Here is a 20,460-nt window from a genome sequence, read left to right on the forward strand (position 1 = left end):
TTCCTTTTTTTTTTTTTTTTATTTCCTTCTGAAGAGGTTAATAGAATTACTAAAGACCTCTTTGAAATATTGTTTCATTCTAGCAAGCAAATTCAGCATTTTAATAGGCTTGAATTATGTTTTGTTAAGAATTGGTGAAGTAATTAAAAAATTTTATGATTTGGTTCAGTTTACATTCAAGTGTGTCCTCAGGCTTATTTAAACTGTTGAAATCTTCCAAACTGTTTCATAAAAAATGTCATATGTATCTTCTTCCTTCTACTACCAACTCTTCTCAAAAAATCTACGTATACTACTATCCCATATTTTAATCTGCTATCTAGAGACTTAACATAGGTGCTCGCTAACTTTTCTTCATTCTGGCAATTGCAATCTTTAACGTGTTTACTGTTTTATAAAATCAAAAGGAACATGCCTTTCTTACTTTAAGCCACGACAATAATGTTACTCATCATATGCAATCACAAGTGTGTGTATATAAGCTGTATAAAGGTTGCCTAAGTCACAGTGGAACAGGATCTGCCAGTGTGGCTTATTTTGATGATATCTGGTGTCTACTGTTTTCAAGGACAGTAGTTCGATTCAAACACAATTCTGATAAGTGGCAGGTTTTCATGTCTTTAATGCCCTAACAAGGGCATCACTCTCAAGAGAGGGAGGTGAAACCATTTGGATGAGAATTTCTTCCCCTCTGCTTTGTGCTGACACACCAAGATAATGGACAATTAATAGCGAACCTTCTCTGCAGGGAAAGTCTAGGGTTATCACTAATACAAAAGTGCTCATGAAGTGTTTGGACACGAAAGGGAGAGAAAAAATAAGCATAAAAAAGTAGAAAGCAGGACCAGCGCAAGGCTTAATGTTCAATTATATCTTTTTTCACCTGAAATTATGGTGAATGATTTTTCAGTAGTAGCATCTAAAACTTTTTAGACCTGGTTCACTGCTCATGACATCAGGCAAAGAAATCTTGTCATTTGTATGACTTTTTTCTTGGTAAACGTGAAAGCCAACTCGTGCATTTCCTGGAGATACCAGTTAACAGGGCTGACTGTTCATAGTTACTAATCATGTTGTGCTGTAAAGTTCACCCTGGTAGGATATGGAGGACAGGTCTAGATAAACTGCTTTTTCACCTTATTTTCTGATTCAAGAACAGGCTTGCAGGATGCTTTTCAGGCTCACTTTCAGTCTCATTGCTTCTATTTAGACCATGTGTGCGATTTCCTTTTCTGGCCCTCACTGTGTGCACTTCCCCGTGTTCTGGGGGAAGGCTGATTTACAAATTGTGAGTCTGTGCAGCCCTCTGTTTTTGCATTGCTGGACGATCCCAGCAACTCTCAGATGCTCCCAGAACAGTCCGCCAGCCCTGAGGTCACCTGGCAAAGGAGTTGCTGGAGGTCAGCAGAGCACTGCTCACAGTTAGAAGTCAACAGGCAGGCTGCCTTGGGGACTGTTACAGTGGCTGTACCTGTGCACCAGATTTAGCAACTGATGATGTGATTGTGCACCTCTGTGGTCCGAGTAAACAGAGAAAAGATGTACAATGTTTCCTGAAGTTAGACAAACCAAAGATTAGTCTAAACTGAGAGTGGAACAGGTTAACTGATCTTTCTCTACCCTAAGCTTTCACTTGTCCCTAGCAGCACTGAGCTGTCAATACAGTGTACAGCTACTGATAAGTATGGGTTCTCCTCAGCCTGAAGAGATCTGTCTGATAAGATAAGATGGCCTTAAAAAAGAGAGAGAGAAAGTACGTTAACTGCTTTGACTGCAAAATACCCCCTGGTAGCCAGAGATAAGACACCTTGAGCTGCTCAGAAGACCTTAGACAGGATGTAAATGAAGCCAATAAAAAAAAAAAAAATCATTTCAAATCCAGCCGCTATTCTGCTCTACTCTTATTTCCAACTCTGACAGCAGAAGGCTTAATTTACTGTATTTCACACCGGGCTTCCATTCTACACTGAGGAAGCTACAAAGGGTTGTTTTAGATATAGGCTTTAACAAAGTGGAGATCTCTTTATTTCTGGAGAGGCCTCTATTTTAGGCAGTTAATCATGAGTTTCAGCAGGATTTGGTGAATGGAAATTATACAGAAGAGAAGGAAAATGCTGCCTTTTGCAAAGAATTTCCCCTTCTTTTTCATAATTAAATCATCCAAATAAACCTATATTAACATGAAAGGATTGAACGAAGCAAGTATATTTTACATGCAACTCTTACCTTGTAAAATTCCACATGGAGGGACTGATGTTGTGCAAGATTGGAAGACAGTAGGTGTGCCCGTTCAGGTATGACAGCTTTGTAGTAGGATTTGGTCTTCTGACCATTCTGAACTGGGAAATTCATTAAGTTCCCCTTACAGGCTAGACTACCTGTAAATTAGTGGAAGCCACACACACCTACCAACCTGTGCCTATCCCATGCCGTAGACATCCACATGTGTTCCCGTTCAAGTAACCGAGGGAAAATGAGGGTCAGGGAGATAGGGCTGTATTGTCTTGCATGGCATTCTGACTGCAGTGAAGAGGTTCCTGAGACACGCTGCCCCCAGTGTGACTGTGCTGCGTGGGTGTAAGCATTTGTTTGCCATTCTGAGCACTGACTTAGTTTAAAAACCAAGGTTACCTTTGCTCGGGGACATCACTTTTAACAGCTGTGCGGCACATCTGCACTAGCAGCCAGATCTGAAAAAAAAGGGACCCTAAAAGGGGATGTAGATGGACTATAAGAAGCTAAATAGAATTATCCAAAACCAACCTCTCTGGGTTCACCCCAGTTTTGTAGGCACCTCTTTTTCCATGAAAGGTTTCTTAGGTACCTTGGCAGTCTGTGCAAACCTCCCTAGTGTGAGCATCTGGGTACCCATTGCCTCTGATCAGCCTGCTGCACAGACGGCATTGTACTAAGGCCAGAACACGGTGGGCACTTTCAGCAGAAAGGGCTGTGTTCCTGTCTGCCCTATGTAGGGGCCAGGTAGGTAGAGTATTAAATGGCATGAGGCCTTGGTTCCGTTCCCTCAGCATCCCGAGAGGATTCAAAGCCATGTTTCCTGCCTCCAAGCAGAGGGTCTTTGGTTGTGCAGAGGTCTCTTCTCATGGAAGCTGGGCTCACTGAAGCAAAAAGTAACCTTTTCATAGGGCTGGTAGGAGCACATTTGAGAAGGAACTCTTAACCTGCTGAGAAGGACACACATTTAGTCCAGGGGTTCTTGCAGTGTGAAACTTCTGCTTAGGTTTATTTTTGGTTTTATCCAGTGCCTCTTTAATGTATGAAGAGTCCAGTACTCAGTTCTCCCCTCTCCCAGCTGAGTGCCCAAGCTGTGAGGTTGCAGACCTTTTCCTGGTGTGTCCCCCCCCAGAGCCCCATGAATTCTGCTTTCTTTGCTTCTTTGGCTCCTGGAGACACCCGAGTCCCTTTGCAGATCTAGGTCCAGGAGTTTTCACCTGTGTAAATAAGGCTGCCACCGCATCTCTATCATTTTAAGAAATAAGCAGTTCTGTGTTTATTTACTGTATTTAATTCTAGCACACTGTAAAATAACATGGATGTGTTTTTGAAAGTGTTAACTGCCTGCATTGCTTTCACTTGATCTTTGTTTCCTTTTACTTTCCATTTCCTATAAAATATTTTTTGGTATCTTTGCCTGGGTTTCTTTCAGAGGCAATAATTTACTCCCTTCTTTCTCCCCACCCTATATTACTTTCTTTTGGTTCTCCACACATTGCCTGCCTTCTTTTCTTTGTCCTAGTTTAGCCCCCTCCAAAGTGTGTCTTGCTGTTGCTGTTCTGATCTAGAAGCAATGAAGCAATGAATTGGGGTGATTGAAATGTAGGCACAGGTGGGAGGGGCAGGCGTACATGATAAAAGAAGGGGAAAGATGGCCCACTGTGAGGTACACCTGCCGGCAATCCCTGCAGGCCTTCATGATTAAACTCTAGATTAACTGAAAGAAGGGCAATACTCAAATAAGGACCCAGGGTGGTGCTTGACATCTCAGGGGTTTCTGCCTGCAAATCCTGCCCAGGGGCACCGTCTTTTGTCTGAACCTCCAGCTAGGGAGGTTTTGACATCCTGCCCTTCTCCCCACAAGGTCTTGGGGCTGTGTGGGAATGGGGACTTGGAATGCCGCTGTGAAGCTCTCAGGGTCTGAGTCTCTGGACCATTTGATTTTGGGAAGGAAAGAGAAAGAATGATGCTTCTCTGACTTCAGAGACACTCCTTATACTGTGACCTGCGAAAGAAAGAAGCAGCCAACTCATTTTAATGCCTGCATGCCACTGCAAAGTTACGTTGATGACTGAGACTGTGTTATAGGGGCTGCTGTCTCTGAGGCTTCTGTACACTTCAGCAGCTTTCAAAAGGAGCTGTGGCATGAGGAAGGGTTGGAGGGAGAGGATTTCTGGTCCTATTCATGGTGTTGCCTGGGGACAGCTCAACCCAGTGAAAGCAGAATACAGCAGAAAGTATTGGAGACCAGTGAGGAACCTGTACTGTTATCCCCATGTCGTTTGCTGTTCTTAATAAGCAGTACAAATGCTGTTATCAGCACAACAAATTATAATAATTATTTTCTAGCAAAGACCTGATTGACTGAATCACTACTTTTAGTACATGAGGTTGTTAATACACAGATTCTTAGGAGATCATTATTATGTGCAAGTTTGCTGCAGCATTTCAATGGGGTTTTTGCTTTCCCATTATTTGGATTCTAAATGTAATTATTCTCAGGGTGATTTTTTCTGACCCTAGCTTCAGATGGAACAAGCCTGGTGGTCTCTGACTCATACTGTACAAACAAACAAAAACAACTGCTAAAAGAAACAGCAACTTAACAGCAGAAGAAATACAGTGTAAATGTGTTTGTCACATTTAAGCGGTGGACAAATGAGCTAATTTGAATCGCTTAGTGCTTGTATAGTCACAACTAAACAACCCCTGTAAATTAATTGTGTGACATGTGATTCCCAATTATGTAAAACAGTATAATAAGCTTTGAGGATGGTGACTGTCATTAGTTATATGTACAGGACTGTGGAAAATTACTTATGCTTTCTCTTTGCCTAGAGAGGCACAAAATACTGGCTTCCTCAAACAAGCAGAGGGAAGCTCTGTTTTCTTCTGGTTGCAAATTGGGGTTTGTGTATGATTTGAAAGGTGGAGCAGAATGTGAACTGCTTACATTTTCTTTAATTTGGCTTTGGAAGATGGAATTCATTGGGCTCCGTCTGTTCAAATGAACTTTAAGCAACAATCAAGGAAAACATTTATGCTCCTCTCTACATATGTAATAGTAATATGTCTTCTGAAGAAGACATAATGGAACTGGAGGCTTAGGTTACCTTAGGAGAGCAATACAGGAATGTTAACTCCTTATGTAGGCATTAAAGACATTTTATAAAAGCAACCAGGTTTTCCTGTGAGGTATTAAAGTGACTTATCTGTTGTTTCTAGGAGTTGCCTTTCTTCTGGTTATGGAATTTAAAATGGGGAAACCTCTGTACTAGCTGTCTCAGTTCTGTTGGTCAGGAACCCCTGTATGTTTCTCCCCCAGTAATCTAACTGTTAATGCATTTAATTGGTGCTCCCAAAGTGGTTTTGAAATATTGATACATTTTTAAAAACATCTGTAAATTATAAATAATTTTTAAAGTTCATATTTCTCTTTTGAATGCCCATTACAGAGTATTAGTTTTCAAGCCATTTAATAAGTTATGAGACAAATGCGTGAGTTTAATGTGGGGTCACTGATGTGAAAAAGATGTGATGGTTATATTAAAGTTGCAGCTTTTCCAAAACTGTGTACATTTCTACTGAAAGTAAACGGGGAGTATTATATAATAATGTATATTTTATTTAAAGTGACTTTGAAGGCTAGCGCTATCTGCTAATCCTATTAAAAACTTCAAAACCATAGTTTGTTTCAGTGACGTATGTTGGGCCATCACTGAAGTCTCATCAATGCTTTAAATGCTATACTTGGATCTTCTCGTTATTTAGATCTATTCAGTGCACAGCACAATATGGTTTTATTTCAGCAATATCTAACCTCTTGGTTTACTATTTATTCACACCTGCATATTCCCTTAAGATTCCTTATCTCATTTTCAAGGTCGCCCTGCAGACAATTAGTGGTGGTAATAATATAAAATGTGTCCAGCACTAAAACCTGAAATGGCCATTACAAGTAAACTATATGATATATAATAACCACTCCACTCAATTACCTGCACAAAAATGCAAGGATTTAAAACTGTAGAGCTCTATCATACATCCAGTTAACTGACCTACCTACCTGCTATTTAGTCCTTCTTTTCTTACAATTCAAATTCTACCTTGTAGCGTGCCATCTGGTAAATTAGCGAATCTGTTTGTGTGTGTGTGTGTAGTTCATCCCTTTCAGTATGTGTGTATAAGCACATATACATGTATGCAGTTGTATATGAACAGGTCTTAGGCTGATGGTAGGACAACAAATAATAACTACACAACAATTAGTGCACACATATGCATTCATGATCCATATGCCTGTAGCAGCATGTAGTAGACATGTTTATGTGTGCTGCCTGGTATACTTGATTTGTCATTCTTAGTATCTATTCCCATCCTATGTAACCCATTGCTATAAATTTTGTACCTGGTAAAGAAACCTTGTTATTTACTACTTCAGATGGGGTCCTGGGGGATAGTTGTGTGACCAGTCTGCTGTTACCATTGCGGGGGCAAAGTAGTGAGAACATATCAACAGGACCCAGAGCTGGAGGGTGTCTGTCCAGCTAAACTGCTGGGCATCCTCTTTGGTCAGGTCCAGCAGATTAAGCATTTTGCCAGCGCTGTGTTTCAGGGGGAGAAAGGATTTTTCTTGCAGGGATGGCTCAAACCTGGGAAATGCGGGTTCTGTTTCCTCCTTTGCACAGATTACATTTGTAACCTGAGGCAAACAGCTCCCACTTGTCTGTGCCCCAGTTACTTGAGCAGTAAAATGGGGAAAACAGAAAACTGATGCTTACAGGATCTTGAAAATATTAATTTGTTCAAATTCACTAACTCTGTTCTATCAGAGGAACCTCAGGTATTATGGCACATAAAGGTTTGCTGACATTTGCTTTAGGAATGTGGCCATTTGTCTAGTGGCAGCAAAAACATATTTAAATCATACAGAAAAGTAAGGCATGATAAAGCAAGTGCCCAGAAGCGTATTTCTGCCAAAGTGTGCATATGTCGTAAACCTTCCTGGTGACTATAACATTTTTCTGAAGTGGTACTGTTAATTCAGTCAGCAGCACTAGGGATACGATCACTTTTAAGACCTCACGACTACTGGGGTTGGCACACGAGTGGCTGGCTGCTAACTCCACAGAGGTGCTTTTGTGCTCTGATGCTTCCCTCTTCCTCCCTCCCCTTTCATGGGATAACTCCTTCTGGTATTACTTCACTTTTCTGTTAGTGAGCACTTTCCCCCATAAATATGACTGAACAGGTGTTACTCTGCTACTAACTGAGTTTCCAGCTGTCCTCCAACACAGACCAGGCAAAATTTGTTGTTGCATCCTATTAGACAGACTAGAGAACTATCAAGCCTGAGATGGAGGTCTTCCTTGCAGGATACGGTAGGTTTTTTGCCAGAAGATGGTCAGGAAGGCCTGGCTGGTTAACAAAGACAGTCCTTCAGCTGCTGGGTGTAGTTCCAGTTTTGCATCCCCTTTGGCAGCAGCACAGAGACTGCTGCAGTGTGGCCAGCCAGCAAAATTAGGAAATAAGGACCTCTTTTATTTACTCAGGCTGCTGAATCATGGGCATTCCTGTCTGCTTGGAGAAAAGTCAGGCAGCTCTACTTTCCACTGGAAGTCTCAGGAGTGCTTGGTACTTTCATCTCAGTGTTCACACACTTGTTTTAATGTGCTTTATGGAAATGGTGAAACTCAGCAAGTACAGTTGGTGTAGAAAAACATCTGCACTAACTATTCACACACATTTGCATCTTTAAATAGACTTTTAGGCCTTGTAGATGATTTTGAGCAAAGTTTTTTTGGTTGTGAGTGCTAGAGCTTTCTTAGAGGCAGTGAGTGTGAAGTGACTGGTTCCAAAAATTAAAAATTTACATGGACATGTTAAGTGCATCACATTGAAACTCAGAATACTTGCCATTACACAAAAAAGGCATTTACAGTAAGTGGCACTTAGTGAGTGCCGAAGGAAAAAAAAAGAAAAAGTCGATACAGAAAATATATTTCCAAACTCCATAAACACTGTTGAATACCAGGAGCCTTATTGTGCCCTCAGATAGATGTGTACCACTCCTGGGGACTTGTATGTATGCATCTGAATTTGGTCCAGAGTATCTTAAAACAGCTTGTTGTAACACTGAAAATCAGTATTTGTAATGTTGACATAGCTCGGGGGGTAGGTGTCTGCAGATTTATATACACATGGCTGTATGCAGAGTAGCAGCAAACTGTATTTTCTATGAAAGTGGTCAGCAAAAAGGAGTTTGAAGTCCTTTCCCCTGACAGCAAGTCAAACTTCACACCCAACACAGAGCTGGCTCTGTGCTAAGTGCCCCTGGGAAAGTGGGAGTGGAGTCCACATCCCAAGCCTACTGGTTAGCTGCATGGACCTTCCATTTAGCTTCTCCATCATGGCTTCGAGTGCTCAGGTCTGCTTGCCCAATGCCTGCACACATGGAGTAGCCTCAGCGTGGGATAGCAAGCCACAGATCCCTGCCATTTTGAAGGGGATGCTTTTAATGGTTGCATGTTAATTTTCTGGGGCAACACCTTTGTAGGGATGGATGGGGAAACAGTAGGACAGGCGGGGCCATCACTCATGTCCTGCTCTAGCTGTAATCCCGAGTCCAGGTTTCCCTCTTGATTGCTGTCCCCAGATCCATTCCTAGGCAGCCCCTAAGCTCGCCAGGCACGTTAGTCCGTCACACACAGTGTTGCCTGTGTTCAGGTTGGAATCTGCACAGCAAAAGTCACTGCAGAGAAACATTTCCCTTGTCACAGAAGGAAGGTTTCAAAAGTCCTTCTGCGGGTGACTGATGGCCGACAGGCCCGGCTTTGGGAACCCTTTGTGTGAGCGCAGCCCAGGGGCCCACCTTCCAGAGCACGGTGGCCAGTGACGGTGCCCTGTCCATGCCGGCTATCCTCGGCCCCGCCATGCCGTGGGGGGAAGCCAGGGAAGCGTGTTTGCCACATTGTTAAGCTCGTACTCAGGAAAATCCTGTTGTTCTCTGCTATGCGCTGCGCGGAATTCCCCCTGCCTTGCTGGTTCTTCTGCAGCTCTGAGAGACTGAGAGATTTTCGCATTTTAAGTTAAAAGGATGCGAGTCAGACTTGTAAGTGGTTTGCTCTTCTTTTTGCACAAAGAGAATTACTCTGCAGAATTATTGCGGGCTTGGATTAAAAAAAACGCAGCAGCAAAGTGACACACAGAAACATTTATATTTGCCAGTTGGAAAGTAAGAACTGGTCTGTGCTGTAGTTACGCTATTCCCTCTCCACTTTCCTTACCTTGTATAAAAACTGAGGGGAGACCCCCAAGCAAACAAGGAGAATTGGATGGGGGAAAGGGGCTGCCGTTCCTTATGCCATGGTCACACTCAGCACTTGATCCCGATCCCTGGCAACCTGCTGAGATCCGCAAGCCAGGGGGAATAGTTGTAAAATAGTTAAAAACAGGCAGGCAGTGGCCACAAAAAGGAAGTGATTTACTACTGTGTCAGTGATGGTACACTATTTATGACACTTACTATATATTCCTCTAAACATTTATAAAATAATATATCATTTCTGCATAGGGATATACATTTTAATACTAAATTTGGTTACAAAATATGTTGCCTAGGCAGTCACAGACCATTTTTCTTCACTCAGTTGCTTGACATAAATTCCTGTTTATCTCCCGGCAGTGGTTGTATGTCAGAAATATATTTGATTTTTAAAGGATAAAAGGTTTTTCTACTTAAAAAGAACAGGCTGAAAATATTAATTTAAAATAAAATTTCAAAATACAGGAAAAAATAACATTTTTTTCTGTAAATAGTTGTTCCACTGTTTTGATCATTTCCAGTTTTAGAGTCAAACCCAGCAATCTGAAAGGGCAGTACGCAGATTTACATTAAAAGCATCCTGTGAATACTGCAGTCATTAATGTACCAACTTAAAAACTCACCTGGCTGGTATTATTTAGTATGTATGACAATAAGTAACTTTGCATCAGTACATTAGGAAGCATTTTAGCAGATGATAGCACTTTTGCTGGAAGGGTGGATTTTTATTTTTCAATTTTTATCTTAAAAAAACAACCACCTTTGTTTTCAGTTCAAAGACGTGGCATTTCGGCTAGGGTTTGGTTTTGTTATTTGAATATATACCACTAGTGCAGATTTGTGCATAGGTAAATGCGTGTGTGTGTGCACGCAAAAGGTGGATATAATTTGTGAAACCCTCCTCTTCAAGATGTAAACAAGAGGATAAAAACCCATGCAGTTTCCAACTTATCCTGAAAAGCATTGTGTCAATGGGCAGACATCCAGCAATGGTGTTTGGTTGTTTTCTCAGAGTTAGATGGCTGCCATCTGGCCTTGATAGTGAGATGGCGTTGTCATCAGTTTCTAGATGCAGGAAAGGAATGAATCCTCATCTGTTTCCTGTGGATAAGCAAGAGGTTGATAATCTAGTAAAATCTTGTTACCTTAAAGAAAGCAGGGTTGGGATTTGTTTACGTAACATAGGCCAGCTCTAACTTTTATGTTGGTGTAGTATATTTCTTGAGAAAAGGCTGAAGATGTTTAGAAACTTACCACTTTGCAAGTATAACTTAAAAAAGATATTTTTCAGGAGGTTTATCCTGGTTTTTTTCTGTACTGTTACTGTAGTCAATTTTACTTTTAAAAGGAAAAAATCTCCAAGCATCGCCCCTGGAAAGGTGTAGAAATATTATTTCATGTAGAGTGGTCTTTCAAGCATTCTGTTAATATTTTCAAAGAAGTTTTAGATTAAGGAAAGTATGATCATTGTAGTGTTGTAATCTACATATAAAACAAAAGATGGAAAAAACCTGTACAGCACGTCTGTTGAAGAAAATAGTCACAACTTGCCTTGTCTAGAGATGAGGTAATACCATGGATAACTAGCTCAGTTCAGTATCTGGCTAGCACTTCTATTTTGTCTTTTCCTTGTAACTCATAAATCTTTCAGCTTTTACTATAATCGTTTATCATTTTTCCTGTTTCCAGTTTTTTACAAGTTGCTTTGTCTGTGATCACCTCATAGTACAGGTTCTGCTGGACTGAGGAAGTTCAGCTGGCTGAGGCCTGTGTGAAAAGGAAGAAATGGTGGGCAACCTCTTGAACTTAAAAAGGAAAATAAAATGCTGTTCATAACTGACCCTTTTGAAACTTTCTCATTTTCCTTGATCCTGGCTGTTGATTTGTTAGTTTGTTTTGAACATTTAATGATCCAGCTGCTAGCTTTCAGTAACTGGATTATAAAGTTATTGGAAAAATCTGGTTGTACTTTGTTAGAGAAAACACCACTGCTTATACTGTTGTCCTGTTCCTCCCCTGTAGTTTTTCCTATTATGGTTTAGAACAACACCCAAGTCTATCTCAGTAATAGCCTTTAAATGATTTCTGTGTTCAGAATCAACTTCAAGTGAAAAAATAAAAAAACTTTGGCAATGCAGGGGGAATCTTTTCATTAAATATTAGGCATGTGGGTTGACTGTATTAATTTTAAATAATTCCTGTAATATTTTCTCCTTTCCTTTGACTCTTCACATTCTCACATAATATGCAAATCATTTTAAAATGGATACAAAAGAAACATTAAATATATAAAAATCTGCATTTTAATAAAGTTGTCAATGTGTAATACATATCTTGCAACTGAGAAAGAATGATAAAAAAGCAATAAAATGTTAATATAGGCACAGAACTATTTAATAACTTCTAATGTTTTACAGTCTGATAAAAATAAATGTGGTCTTGAAGCTGTTGGATACAGGTGTAAGAAATATCCTAGTCTGAGTTTAATATGTTTTAGCTATTTAGGAGTAGCAGATCTGCATTGTTGATGTGCATTTGCTGTCTCCTTTGAACCGCAGGGATTAAGCTTGTGAGCGTGTTTCTTTCTCATTTCAGATGGAGTGGATGTTGAGGATGACCCCACGTGCTCATGGCCAGCATCATCGCCTTCTAGCAAGGACCAGACTTCCCCGAGCCATGGAGAAGGTTGTGATTTTGGTGAAGAGGAAGGAGGCCCAGGGTTGCCCTATCCATGCCAGTTTTGTGACAAATCGTTCAGCCGCCTCAGCTACTTAAAGCACCACGAGCAAAGCCACAGTGACAAGCTCCCTTTCAAATGCACATACTGCAGTCGTCTCTTCAAACACAAACGGAGCAGGGACCGCCACATAAAGCTTCATACGGGAGACAAGAAGTATCACTGCAGTGAGTGTGATGCAGCGTTCTCAAGGAGTGATCATCTTAAAATTCACTTAAAGACTCATACGTCCAACAAGCCATATAAGTGTGCCATTTGTAGGCGTGGATTCCTGTCATCTAGTTCACTGCATGGTCACATGCAGGTTCATGAGAGGAACAAAGATGGCTCTCAGTCCGCCTCCCGGATGGAGGACTGGAAAATGAAGGACACTCAGAAATGTAGTCAGTGCGAAGAAGGCTTTGATTTTCCTGAAGATCTTCAGAAGCACATTGCAGAATGTCACCCCGAGTGTTCCCCTAATGAAGACCGATCTGCTCTTCAGTGTGTTTACTGTCATGAACTCTTTGTAGAGGAAACATCTCTGGTAAATCACATGGAGCAGGCTCATAATGGTGAGAAGAAGAATTCATGCAGCATTTGCTCTGAGAACTTTCATACTGTGGAGGAGCTGTACAGCCACATGGACAGTCATCAGCAGCCAGAGTCGTGCAATCACAGCAACAGCCCGTCTTTGGTAACTGTGGGCTACACCTCAGTCTCTAGCACCACTCCAGATTCTAATCTCTCGGTGGATAGTTCAACAATGGTGGAAACAGCTCCTCCTATACCAAAAGGTCGTGGAAGGAAGCGGGCAGCTCAGCAAGTGCCAGATATCACCGGTCCTTCAAGTAAACAGGCAAAAGTTACCTACAGCTGCATTTATTGCAACAAACAGTTGTTTTCCAGCCTTGCAGTTTTGCAGATACACCTGAAAACTATGCATTTAGATAAACCTGAACAAGCCCATATCTGTCAGTATTGTTTGGAGGTATTGCCATCTCTCTACAATCTGAATGAACATCTTAAGCAAGTCCATGAAGCTCCAGACCCAGCACTGATTGTTTCTACCATGCCTGCCATGGTATACCAGTGCAACTTCTGCTCTGAAGTGTTCAATGACCTCAACACCCTTCAGGAACACATCCGATGTTCTCATGGATTTGCCAACCCTGCTGCTAAGGACAGTAATGCATTCTTTTGTCCCCATTGCTACATGGGATTTCTTACAGATTCTTCTCTGGAAGAGCATATTAGACAAGTCCATTGTGATCTTAGCAGTTCCCGTTTTGGTTCCCCTGTGCTTGGAACCCCAAAAGATCCAGTGGTGGAAGTGTATTCTTGTTCTTACTGTACAAATTCTCCAATATTTAATAGTGTTCTTAAACTGAACAAGCATATCAAGGAGAACCATAAGAACATTCCTTTGGCACTGAATTACATCCACAATGGAAAAAAATCCAGAGCCATGAGTCCATTATCTCCTGTAACCATTGAGCAGACCTCTTTAAAGATGATGCAGGCAGTTGGAGGTGCTCCTCCTCGTCCTGCAGGTGAATATATTTGTAATCAGTGTGGTGCTAAGTATACTTCCTTGGATGGTTTTCAGACTCATTTGAAAACACATCTTGACACTGTCCTACCAAAACTGACCTGCCCTCAGTGCAACAAGGAATTTCCAAATCAGGAGTCTCTGCTGAAGCATGTTACCATTCATTTCATGATCACCTCAACCTACTACATCTGTGAAAGCTGTGACAAGCAGTTCACTTCTGTGGATGACTTGCAGAAACACCTACTGGACATGCATACATTTGTGTTCTTCCGCTGCACTTTGTGCCAAGAGGTTTTTGACTCCAAAGTCTCCATTCAGCTACACTTGGCTGTGAAGCACAGTAATGAAAAGAAGGTATACAGATGTACATCTTGCAACTGGGATTTCCGCAATGAGACTGACCTACAGCTTCATGTTAAACACAACCACCTGGAGAACCAAGGCAAAGTACACAAGTGCATCTTCTGTGGTGAGTCCTTTGGTACAGAGGTGGAGCTGCAGTGTCACATTACTACACACAGCAAGAAGTACAACTGCAAGTTCTGCAGCAAAGCTTTCCATGCTATCATCTTGCTGGAAAAGCACTTAAGGGAAAAACATTGTGTTTTTGAAACAAAAACTCCGAACTGTGGAACAAATGGGGCATCTGAGCAGGTTCAGAAAGAGGAAGTGGAACTCCAGACCTTGTTGACAAATAGCCAGGAGTCCCATAACAGCCACGATGGCAGCGAAGAAGATGTGGACACATCTGAGCCTATGTATGGCTGTGACATTTGTGGAGCAGCTTATACCATGGAGACTCTCCTGCAAAATCACCAGCTTCGAGACCACAACATTCGACCTGGAGAAAGTGCCATAGTGAAGAAAAAGGCTGAACTCATAAAAGGAAATTACAAGTGTAATGTGTGTTCTCGAACATTCTTCTCTGAAAATGGGCTCCGAGAGCACATGCAGACACACTTGGGACCAGTGAAACATTATATGTGCCCAATCTGTGGCGAGCGGTTTCCATCTCTTCTGACTCTTACTGAACATAAGGTCACACATAGTAAGAGCCTGGACACTGGAAACTGCAGGATTTGCAAGATGCCCCTCCAGAGTGAGGAGGAATTTTTAGAGCATTGCCAAATGCACCCTGACTTGAGGAACTCCTTGACAGGGTTCCGCTGTGTGGTGTGCATGCAGACAGTGACCTCTACGCTGGAACTGAAAATCCACGGCACGTTCCACATGCAGAAAACTGGAAATGGTTCTGCCGTGCAGTCCACAGGGCGTGCACAGCATCTCCAGAAACTGTACAAGTGTGCTTCTTGCCTGAAGGAATTCCGCTCAAAACAGGATTTAGTGAAACTTGACATCAATGGTCTGCCATATGGTCTGTGTGCTAGCTGTGTTAATCTCAGTAAAAGTGGTAGTCCAAGTGTCAACATCCCTTCAAGCAGTAACAGACAAGGCATGGGCCAAAATGAGAACTTGAGTTCCATTGAGAACAAAAGCAAGGCAGGGGGACTGAAGACTCGGTGTTCTAGTTGCAATGTTAAATTTGAATCAGAAAGTGAACTCCAAAACCATATTCAGTCAATCCACAGAGAGCTTGTTCCAGACAGCAACAGTACACAACTGAAAACACCACAAGTATCTCCAATGCCCAGAATCAGCCCCTCCCAAACTGAAGAGGTAACCCTTTTTTCTTTGCTCTTGACACCTTCCATCCTTTTGGGAAAAATCCCCCTTTTTTCAAGCTGTCTTGTCACTTGTCATGAAATGCTTAGGCTGAACCATGTTACATTTCCATCCGTAGCCATTAGCTAGTAATTACTTGCCTCTTGATATGCCTTACGTCTTGGATTGAATTGTGCAGAATAGGACTAATTCCAGTCTCCCTAGGATATTGTCTTCTGTATCACTGAGGAGACCTATCTTCATGCCAGCACAACTGAGATCTGGAATCTTATCCTAGCTCCCTTATGTGTTGGAATCCCCAGCTAGGAGTTGTGCTTACGGCAGAGCGCATTAATGACAGAAGAGTAGAATATAGTGAGCCAAAATGCTGGCATAAGGGGTGGATTTTGAAAAAATATTTGTGAGCAACAAGTTGAGGGTGTTTTTTGTAAATTGTGTTGTAGATATTAATTTTCCCCTCTTATAGCACATTTTGATTAAGTAGAAGTACAACACTAGCCTAAGGTAAATTGGGAAATCAGTCCTTTGGATGCAATTCCTTGTTGTGTTTTTCTTTCCGTTCATGGTGAACAACATTTTGATGTCACTGAAACACCTAGTGCCTGGTGATTGAAATCCCATTCATGCAGGATAACTTAGAAAGTAAATATCAAACTCTTGAAAGATCTTATCTACTTCCTTCATCACCAGTGACCAAGTAATAATATGGGAAGTTACGGGGGTCATGTACTGAGGGAAGGGAATCTTTTTTATCTTCAGAAACATCAACAGAATGACTCAGGGTTAATATTTTAGGTATGCTATCTTGCATAATGACCCCTTATAGTTCAGGAAACCTAAAAACACAGCACAAACAGATCTTAAGAAATAATAACTTTGGTTTCAAGAAAGCTTTTGGCTTGTAATGGTACAAGCATAATGCAACCCATTGCTGTGAATGTGCATGGATACCCTGTGGCTAGGGAGCTGCTGCTCTTCCATCACCTTCCTCACTCCCTGTTTGTGAGCCCATCTGTTGGGTAAGAAATCTCTCAGCATGTCATCCAACAGTGTTGTGCAAACTGGAAGGCAGGAGGGAGGCAGAGTGAGGAAGGGAGCTACATAAGGATATGTGGGCCCAGAGGTAAGTATTTCTGGAGGTACCAAGAACAAAGCTCAAGATAGGCTGGGAGAGGTCACTGAAGTAGCACAGGGCCTGGAGTGCCACAAAGAGGGAAGTGGAGCTGGGAGACGAGGGTGAGGTACCAGGCAGGATGCATCTGCCAGGGAAGAGCCCAATGCTTTCATGACTTCTGCATCTCCAGTTTGCACATTGCGGGGGGGTGTGTGTGTACACCTGGGTAATGGAATGTGGTGTGCAGTGTATGGAAGGAGCAGTTTGTTAGACTGAGAACCGCAGGTCTAAGGAAAACCTTTTCAAAGAAGAGGGGAAAGGAATGGCTCCCTTTAGGTGTGGTTCACACCATTGATGGTCCTGTAGTACTGCTGCTAAATCAGAACCACAGGATTACCAGCTATATGCTTTTGATAGATTCAGAGTCATCTTGGTTTCTGTTTCTGGTCATCTTTCCCCAAGTGACTACATGAAATCTCTCTTCCCAGTCATGTTGGCAGCACAACCAGAATCATGTGTATTAAGACAGTTACCATGATAAGATGTTACCAACTTGTCTTTGTCGAGCTTGTAAACTAGACAAAAAGAGAATTGGGGGTCCTTTGCGGTGATACAAGGTCAGTTACCTCCAGTGTCATCAGTGAATCTTCTTGTACTTGGATCAGGTATAATCCGAGTTCTTATGTCATCTTCTGATTGGCATCACGTTCCTCTTCCTATTCCTTTTGATTTTTCTCTTAGAAATGTATCTAAGATGAAAAAGCCTTTTAAACTACAGCAAGATTTATGAATAGCATTTGCCTGCTTCGAAATCATTTGCTCCCCAACCCCATTCCGAGCATGTAAACTGATTTTTCAGTGTCTGTGTTTCTAGTCTCTACATAAGTAACATAGACTTTCAGATTATTTTCTCATGCGAAGCACAAAGCTATCAAGTTCCTGACAGAGCATTATTACTTCTGGAAACCATAGATGCATGTTTGTAAACTCCTTAGAGATAATTAATTTTTCTAACAGATATTACTGGTTTAAAATTGTAGTGATGCAAGCATTACAGCAATGAGAATCAAAATTGGAAGTAGCAATACACAAATGTTTAACAGTATAGTTTGGATGTTTGGGCTGAGGGAAGTGAAAACATAAGCATATAATACAAACAGTAAAAACAAATTGGGTTGCTAAAATTTGTTATTAGTGAGTGGTTTTGCTACTCCACTGGAAGGATGTTTTTTGAATTGAATGGGATGTTGAAGATGGCTACTTAAATATGCTGTTTTGGGGTAATTTTCATTAAAAATAATAATATTAAGGAGTGAAGGTTTCATTTGCATTGTTGAGAGTCACATGGTTTGAGATTACAACCTTTATACAAGGAACATTTGATTCCCAAGGCAAGAAAAATATGGAGAGTAGTTGTCAAACCATTAATAGTGCTGAATACCCTTTGTTACTGAGTAATAGATTACTATGGTAAGAGTACTAGAAAAAAACATTTTAAGATAAAGGATAACACTGAAAACTGTCAATTCTGGATTCTTTGCCAAGTATTCTTATGGTTGAACTAGAAAACTTCTCTTTTTAGCCTGTACTCAGTAACATGATAGGGTGCAATTACCTTAACATGGTATAATGTCATCAGCTGAGCTATCACCTGCTGAACTCACCCTGCTTGCTAAGTGAAAGGCATTGACCTGAATCATCTTCACTGAAAGTTATCTTTCAGTTGGGATGGGAAATGATGGGCACTTCTAATCATCAGTTACAGGAACTCAAGGAACAGGTCAGAACCTAAGCCCATCATACTGCTGAATCTAGTACCCGTAAACTATCAAACAGACTTAAACAAGCAGATTGTGGATAGCTAGCTATTGAAAGAGCTCTAAAATTGGTAAATCTCTGAGTTATTCTTTGAGCCTAATGAGATGCTGAATTCAGGTTGTAGATTTCTTGTAAAGATCCTGAATCATTGCAAACACACTGTTAAGCTAGGATAATAATCTTCTTGGTGATAGTTAATATTTAAAAGTGGAGAACAAGATCTGATATGGTGATGTATTGGGAACTAGACATCCATCCTTTTCCTGTCACTCATTTGCATTGTTGACTCGGACAAATCTACTTGAACACCTCTGTTTCATTTTCCTTATTCAGAAAATAAGATTGATAGTTGCTGAGAAGTGTATTGCCATGCTTAATTGCAGTGCATTTTTTGTAAAGCACTTGGAAGATGAAAAGCAGTGTTCAAGAAAAAGCATGTGGCCTTGCTTTTCTTGTTCCTCTTTAATCTGCTGTCATGCACCTAACGAGAGAACTCAGCAGAAGATGTGCCCTCACTTCTTAAGCTTCAGGACTTCTGTACATGCAGAATCATACCAGTGTAACTGTACAATAATAGTTATATTGTTAACTGCTTAGCCGGCAGGCGAGGAGAAAATGGACTCCAGCTTATACCAACAGTTTACTGGTAAAAATTATCTTACACTAGTGTATCCATACGGTCCAAAGGGACACAGTTTAGTGGTACTTGGGAGTGTTAGGTTTATGGTTGGACTCAATGTTCTTAAAGGTCTTTTTTAACCTAAATGATTCTGTTCTATTCTATTCTATGTGCAACTGCACTCATTTTGGGGTCCTGTTGGTAACTTCTAGAGTAGGTGCTCAGCAAACTTAATTGCCTCTGTAAGTAGCTTAAGTTATGTATCACTTTGTTCTATGAATGCGAAGCTCATGTGAATACTGTATTACCTGTGGCAATGCAGACAGTCCTTCATTAATAATACAAGAATACTGGGTTTTCTGGTCCTGAGAAGAGAAGCAGCAGTGCAAGTACACTGCCAAATTACTGCAGGAATAAAGATGCTTATTTAGGTGTTACAAAGGACTTGCAGAAACATACTGTAGCAGAGAGTATCAAAAGTTCTGGACAAAGGAAAGAACTAGCAACCGTCACACCAGCTGAAGAACAGAATAAGTGTGAGCCTGGGGCTGCTCTTCTGTCCTATTGTGGTTGTGCAGAGCTGTATGCCAGGATGGGCATGTCACAGCAGGGTATGCTGGGCGCATCACTGCACCGTTCTGGAAGGAGCTGTGAAAGTGCAGGCTGCCAATGAGCTTGTGGAGACGGGGTCACAAAATTCAGATGCTGCAGAGCTGGTGGCTCCTTGAAGCTCAACTTACACGACCTCAGATGAATCCAGAAATGGTATCATCCTGGGAGAAAGAATGGAGCTCAGGTAGGTGTACTGTTTTATCATTACATTTTTTCTCTTTATTCATGGGCCCTGAGTCTACCTTTATTCTCTTACTATTCCTCCCCCCTTCTCAAAACACTGCCAGACTCACAAAGACAGAAAACAGGAACTGCCTTTTGAAGTAGCTGGTTTGTTTCAACAGCATGCACTGGCAGTCAGAGGCGGAAAGAAGAGAGAAAAGACTATGAGCAACCCAGAAATGTTCCCAGATGCATGCTTTTGGCAGGGCAGGCAATAGCATTTTAGCAATATAAATCACTGTGCTTTTAACTGAAAAGATGCACCGAAATCAATACTTACACATTTAATTGAAATACATAAAGAAATTAAAATAATCCTCCTCATCAGCAATCCAAGCTGATCATTCTGACTACAGGATTTTTATGAATAAGCACATAAACTTGTAATGTAAACACAAGAAGTAGTGCCTTGGGTTTCCTGTCAGTGAATCCAGGGCCAGAACAAGTGATTTTCATGCTGGATTTTGGATCCGGAGACAGAAAAAGGTAAAGAAGGTTTGTTGCTGGCACAGAGATTTGGCTTTGAAATAGTTTGTGGAACTAATCTGTGGAAAACATATTTTCT

General features: G+C 41.3%; 1 protein-coding gene across 9 annotated transcripts in view; it reads left to right on the plus strand.

Annotated features, from left to right (window-relative positions):
- ZNF521 (zinc finger protein 521) overlaps positions 1-20,460 on the plus strand; it is a 232,359-nt gene that overhangs the window by 81,395 nt on the left and 130,504 nt on the right. For 8 of the 9 annotated variants that reach the window (XM_027797739.2, XM_027797740.2, XM_027797741.2 and 5 more), the window contains one exon: positions 12,152-15,504. In XM_027797739.2, the coding sequence (XP_027653540.1) occupies positions 12,152-15,504 (3,353 nt within the window). Of the gene's footprint in view, positions 1-12,151; positions 19,858-20,460 lie in introns of all 9 variants that reach the window. The other variant, XR_008731176.1, reaches the window with a different exon arrangement.

This window comes from Falco cherrug, chromosome 3 (assembly GCF_023634085.1).
Source record: "Falco cherrug isolate bFalChe1 chromosome 3, bFalChe1.pri, whole genome shotgun sequence".
NCBI lineage: Eukaryota > Metazoa > Chordata > Aves > Falconiformes > Falconidae > Falco > Falco cherrug.